General features: G+C 49.5%; 1 protein-coding gene across 1 annotated transcript in view; it reads left to right on the top strand.

The window, feature by feature from the left end:
• The first annotated feature begins 2,004 nt into the window (after nt 1-2,004).
• DPP6 (dipeptidyl peptidase like 6) overlaps nt 2,005-6,738 on the top strand; it is a 934,588-nt gene continuing 929,854 nt past the window's right edge. The window contains exon 1 of the mRNA XM_079149262.1: nt 2,005-2,208. Within this exon, the coding sequence (XP_079005388.1) occupies nt 2,149-2,208 (60 nt within the window). The 5' untranslated portion in view covers nt 2,005-2,148. The remainder of the gene's footprint in view (nt 2,209-6,738) is intronic.

The raw sequence follows: 6,738 nt of genomic DNA, 5'->3' as shown, positions 1-6,738 counted from the left end.
TAGTCAGTTAGGCATCAATGGCTTTCCCGTCTTTTTCTTTGTGGGTCTTTCAAGCATGATTAATAAATGTGTTTTCTAACACAAAGGTGAGCCATCCGAGGTCACAGGAATTCTCTTCAGGTCACTGACAACTGCTTCCTTGAATCATTCTCCAGGACTGGTTTCCTCTACCACAGCAGCACCTGGTCTAGAGTGGAAGAGGGAAAACACACGTGATTGATCACGTGGGTCCTTGCACACGAGCGGACAAGAGCCAGAGAAGGAGTGGAGTCAAGGGATAGTGTCTGTGGATTAAGGCGAAGGGAGCAGATTCCAGATGGCAATAACAATGCCTGTCATTTATGAGCACCTGCAACTATGCCAAAGGCCTTCCACACAGCAAACCTTGGTTTTCTTACCTGGACAACATCAGCTATAACATCTACCTCGGAGATTTAAGAATCATTGAGAGAAAGAATTTGCATAAAGATGCACACTAGTAGGTGGCAAGCTAGGGTTCTAACCAACCTGCAGAAATGTGGAGCTGTTTTTGACTTCAGCGGGCAAAAGCCACCGAACACAAAAATAGATCTTACAAAGTGGAGATTACTCCAACTTGGGAATGGGAACATCAAAGAAAGGAGGAGCATCAGCAAATAACATAAGAATGAAAACAAACATTTTTATTCTTAAAGAGGCGTCCCATGGGGTGCTTGTCACCAAGTCAATGTGCCTGAAGCACAGGTGAGTCTGTGGTCCTCACCCCTGAGCCCAACTTCTTCCTGAACTTTTCACATGATAAAATTAAGGAACTGGGTCTGGCAAGTAGACACTGAATTACATGCCTTGATTTTCCATCCAGAATATTCAAACTCAGCTATCTCTGCCTAAAAAAAAAAAAAAAAAATCTAGAAAAATTCAACCTTCCGCTCATTGAAATGGCTGTATTCTAATGTGCCCTTGGTCCCCTTCAGACTCCATTATGCAATGTTGCAATGCAGTCTTCATGAAGCAGCTGCTCTTTCCTGATTTCTCATCTTCCTCAAGGGTCAATATTCCTTCCACCTGTGCCCAGATGATGCCGAATTAGATCATGACTTCACAATTGCCAAAAGAAAGACAAGGTAAAACGAAACACCAACCAACCACCCAGGTAGAGGAAGCCTTGGGGACCGGCAAAGACTTCTTGCACAGAGTAGATTTACCCTGCAGCCCCCCTCTAAATACTAAATAAGGCCCTACTCCAGCAGGTGGGGCCGCCCCAAACGGGAGGGTGATGTGAGCTGGTTCCGGATGGGGCGCGCAAAGTCCTCCCGCTGACAGAGTGCCTACTTCCCTCAGCGGTAGCTGCAGGGACTGTGCCAGTGGACCCCGGTGTGATCCCAGCTCCTCCTCCGCCCCCTCCACTTTCTCGCCTTCGCCTGTGCGGTGGCTCAGGCAGAGCCTCGCGTGCCACCTCCCGACCATCCCGAGAAGGGTTAGCGACTGGAGCCCAGAGCAGGAGCCGCAGGCAAGAGTGGGCGCCAGCCCCTCGGAGTGGAGTTGCCCGTCTGAATTAGCCGCTATCGGGGTCGGTGTGCCGGGATTCGCACTGATTACCGCTCCGGCTGGAGCTTTCCCGGGTGTGGAGGGGTCTGGAAAGATCCATGCAGGCGCGGAGGGCCAGCGCCGGGGTCCCTCACAGCAGCGGCGCTGCCCCGCGGCGTGGCGCGAGCGCGTGAGTGCGCGCGCTCTGCTCGGGCTTCCGCGGGTTTCCCCACCCCTTGCGCAGGGAAGAGCTCGGTCCTACACCCCACTCCGAACACACCTCCTCGCCCCTCCTCCGAGCGCCTTCGGGGTTGCTCCGGCCTCTGGTCTTGAGAGTCCTGGACTGCTTCCCAGGAAGGCAGTCCTGGGCAGAGCGCCCTTAGAGCCGCTGGCGCCGGCCCGGGCTCCCTCCGGGGTCCAGGCAGCTGCTTCTCCTCCGGCTCTGGGCTGCGGATTTTATCGTCCCTGGGCGAGGAGCTTACCAGAAACCCGCAGCGCGAAGACTCCCCTCGCCCTCGCCCAGTCGCTGGAGAGGGAGGACCCTCTCGCATCTCACCGGAGGCGCGCACCTCTGCCGCCACCCTCCACGCGCCAAGGAAGTTCTCAAGGTAGAGGATCCGGAACCCCCAACTTCCTCTGGACATGAATCAAACAGCTGGAGCCTCCAATAACGTCAGGTGTCCCCCCGGGAAAGGCCACAAGGTAAGGGATCCGCGTCGGAGGGGGCTTGTGCGCGTCTGGAGAGCGGGTGGAGGGTGCACTTTGCTGGCGAGGAGAGACGCCAGCTAGCTGTGGGTTCGGAGCAGACCCGGGTCTGCCCCCAGCTTGCGGGGTCCTTGGCTGGTCGCGGGGTTTTCTAAGAGTGTGTGATGTGTGAGGGACCCACAGTCAGCAGAGCCCAGGCACCTGCCTGTGGCTACCCAGGGCGGGTCTGAAGACGCAGCTGTTTCCCGATTGTGCGGGGGCAGAGGTCCGCGGTGAGGGTCGGAGGCCTGGAATCGCACCCCTTGGGTGCCAGCTTGCTGAGTAGGCGTCCCGATGCGCGCTGGGCTCCCCGCAGGCGCCAGCTCTTTTCCGTATAGCGGACACGTGCTTCATTAACTTTAATGGACCAACTCGTGCCTGGAATTATTTCCAGGAAATTAGTGAGGCTCAGAGAAAGTAGGACGGGCAATGCCTGAGGAATCCTTGCAGAACCCTTCTAGTGCCAGGGCGTATAGGGACGTCTACTTCCAGGCGGGAAAAAAAGAGCCTTGGAGGCTGGCGACTCTGCCCACGCGCCGCGCACTGCCCAGCCTTCCTCGGCCCTGCCCGCTAGTCTCTTTCCCGCTTATCTCGGGTTCGATTGTACCTGGTGGTTAACTGCAGAGAAATTCCTTACCCGGGTTTTACATAGAAAGTCACTCAGCAATACATGCATCAATGTGCTTTTAAAACATTTTAGAGCGTTCATATTTTTTAAAAATCCGAAAGACAAAGTACCTAGCATTTGATATGAAACCTGAATCTATGCTCTACTATTTGTCCTATGTTACACCTATTTTTACGTATGCATTTTTATATTCATGTGTATTAGCATATCGAAATGTTCTCATTAATTCTACTTGTTAGGCTTTGGGGCTTGTGTGGAGTTGGGGTAATGATGTTGGATCCATCTGATGGATAAAGGAACTTGTGGTCTGTTACAGTTATGTAAGATGAGGATTTAGGACTGAATACTTTCAACTGAATAATATCCAGCGTTTCCTTCTGCTATTAGATTTGGATGAAATATTTGAATCAGGAAGTCATATCTCTGATCTCTGTTCTCATTAACCATGATTCCAGTAGTTACATGTTTCACATTTACTTTATTTAATATCCATAGGAAATGTCTTTTTAATCCGTAGTAGCTGACATTATAAGATTTTAAATGAAAAATAATAAAGTTTCACACATCAGTGATTATGTAGTGTAGATATCTGTGCAGTTCAGCAGATCATACAGTAATTTCTTTTAAAAACTGCCTTTGGCTCCTGTGTTAAAGTGGCTTCTTGGCAGAATTGGACTGCAGGGTATTGACACCAATAAACCTTTCTGGAAAGTGTGGAAACACACACCAACGATTGAGAAGGTACTGGAGAACCTGTTAGTCAGGAGTCAGGGATTGGGGCTGGGGCAGTGGCTCAGTGGTAGAGCACTTGCCTAGCATGTGCCTGGCACTGGGTTTGATTCTCAGCACCACATATAAATAAATGAATAAAATAAAGGTCTATCAACATCTAAAATATTTTTTTAAAAAAGAGGGATTGCCCTGGGGAGCTATGAGGTGTCCAAACAATACGTGGTCCATGGACTTATATTAATTCAATATACAGTTGCCATTAATATTCATTTAGCAAGCATAAGCCCCTATGAAGTTCCAAGAACTGAGACCCCAAATGAAAAGTTGTTGTTACTTTCTCTCTAACACACTTCCAGCTACAGCCCCTTGCTTGCACTTTACGGTCTGTGGTGACTGACCATTGCTGACCGTGAGACCATGGCTCTCCATGAACTCAGAGAACAAAGGTCAATTCCTTTTCTCAAAGAAGAATCCACTTAATGTGTAGTTTGCCTTCAAAGTTTGTGGTTTGTGTTGAAGGTTGTTGTGGTGCAGTGGCATTGTTGAGGATGGAAACGATGGGAGACAGGTGTCCCTGGGTGCTCTGGGGAATGAGGGCCACACAGGCTGCTGCGGGTGGACAGTTTACATTGCAGAGGATCATGTGAGAGCTAGGTTACAACACCTTGAAGTATCAACCCCCCAAATGAGGGCTGATTGCATTAGGAGTTTGAAACAAGTTTGTTGGGACCTGGTGTTTGGCGTCTTCCCTGGAGGAAAGGCTGTGACCCTGGGGAACACGCCCTGGCTGGGCTCACCGTCTTGTCTCATTCCTCAGCTGATTTCTGCGGAAGTGTTTTAAACCGACCACGTCATTGTGATGTGTTCTTGCACTGACATTTCTTGAGAAGCACTTTCTTTCTTTCCAGTGGTTACACAATGGTGGACTCTAGCCACGTTTAGGTGTATTACTTACCACTAGGCTCATCCTTGAATACCAGACCTCAGAACTGAGAAGCAAAAGTCCTGGTAGCTTCCTCGTTCCTGCGTGTGGGCAGTCTGCTAAGGACCACAGCGGGTGACTGCCCACACTGTCACCCTGGTATAGGCAGGAGCCACTGTTCCTGGGAAGAAAACTCCAGGAGTTACATGCACATGGGGTGGGTAAATCCAAAATATCCCGTGGGACATACACTCTAACTGCCCCGCCCCCGTCCCCCGCTGTGTTGACATAGTGCTGGGCTCAGGGACTGGTGGTCATCAAGTACTAGCCAACAACCAGGGCTGTTCTACAAATAATTGAGGCTAGAATGACACAGTGCTGCCCACGCCTGGTAAATAACATTTCCTATGTAAACTTCAAAGGGGTATCCATTCTTGAGCAAGGGACACCAAATTGAGTTTCATAGAAAATGTAAAGTATGAACATCTGATTGTGGAACGTTAGCTCTGAAAGCCTGCAAGTACTTCCTCCTGAGCAGAGCAAAGGTGCCCAGGTGAAGATAATGCCAGCCCAAGCAGAGGCTCGCTCTTCAGTCTCAGGTTTGAAAAAGAATCTTCTGTATGGTAACTTGTCGTATGTGTTACCTTAGGCAACAAATCGTAGGTGGTTTCTCAGGTCTCTGGAAACCTAGAGTAGCTGCACAAAGCTCAGGCTTTGGAGCCCAGCTGTACTGCTGTCATTGTGGACAGATTGACCTCAGTCTTCAAGTCTTGTGGGGACTTCACTGCAGAATTGCTGTGAGTTCAGTTACCGTGATCCATGTTTGGGGCTGACAGCAGGACCTGCCACACAGGGAGAGAGAGGCATGACGTGACCCTGGAACGCCCAAAATCAGGGAGGATGGTAGGGCTTCACGTTATCCCTTCCATTTACGTGATGCGTGGTGCACAAGGTTTGGATTCCAGATATTTTTTAATTTGGTCACCTCCTTTCCTAGCAAGTCCACTCCTAAGGAGCAGATCCCACAGAAAATGGGCAGGGTGGTATATTCCTTAGGAATATGGGCCTTGTAGTGAGACAGATGGTACTATGCTAGAGATCCTGTAAGGATCCCTAAGAGGAAGGTCCTGATTAAATTTCTCTTTGCAGATCTGGAAAAAGTGAATGGAGTCCATGCTTCATCTTAGCTAACCTTTGAGAGAATGTAGCACCACATTTTTATTTAGCAAGCCATCACTAGGTCACCATGTGATAGATCTTGATGCCCAGCATGGACATAGGTGTTGGAGATTCAGGAAAAGTTCAGTGTAAAGACAAAAGGTCTTTACATTACTTATAATCGGGGGTTTCATTTTTATCTACAGTTCTTCAAACAGCCTGATATTGTAATCACTCCTATTTTATGCCTGTTGGCTCTTTTCTCTTTTAAGATTCTCCCCCACTTTAGTTTTGCACATTTGACTAGTATGTGCCTAGCCATGGGGTTATTTATCCTACGGAAGGTAAAATTCTCTAGACCTTAAATTCTTTCACCATATTGGAGATTCTGCATTCTTATTTCTTTAAATATTTTCCTGTCCTGTTCTTCCTGTCTCGGGATAACAGATACACACATATTACACAATTTTAACATGTACTGATCTGCACATTTGTAATACCCACTGACAGACCTCATTTAGACCATCCTGTAGTGACGGCCACTAGGACAGCTCTCAGCACCTTTCTCTGTGAGTTCCGAGAACACCAGCTGAGCGTGGGTGGAGATCCTGCCAGTTCAGGAATGCTCAGCTGAGGGACAGCAGCCTGAGGGTCAAGGTCAAAGACTCTCCTCTGTAGACGTGGATGTTTAACATGGCTCTCTAGTTCCGTCCTACCCTTCCCTTGTCTTAGAGCAAAGCAGGGCTGTGTCGGTTTGCCACGGGACCTTCGCCGTTTCCACCACCCCTCAGACGTGGAGCTCGCTTTCTGTGGTTCTGTCTTGACTGAGCTGCTGCAGCCCTGGGGGGATGGAGGGGTCCCCAGAAGCTTCTCTGATAAGTGGCGTGACTCATAATTTCTGTGTCCCGGTAACCCATCCGGGTTCCTGGAATGGGCAGGAGGTCAGCCAATGCCCATCACCTGGCATGCAGTTTGGGGGACAGAACATGACTTTCCACCCATGAATTGCCAGAACACTGGTGCTTCCTTTACAGGCTCATGTGGTTAA

Source organism: Sciurus vulgaris, assembly GCF_902686455.1.
Source record: "Sciurus vulgaris genome assembly, chromosome: 8".
Classification (NCBI taxonomy): Eukaryota; Metazoa; Chordata; class Mammalia; order Rodentia; family Sciuridae; genus Sciurus; species Sciurus vulgaris.
The sequence above is the reverse complement of the archived record's forward strand: the minus strand, read 5'-3'. Positions and strand labels throughout refer to the sequence as shown.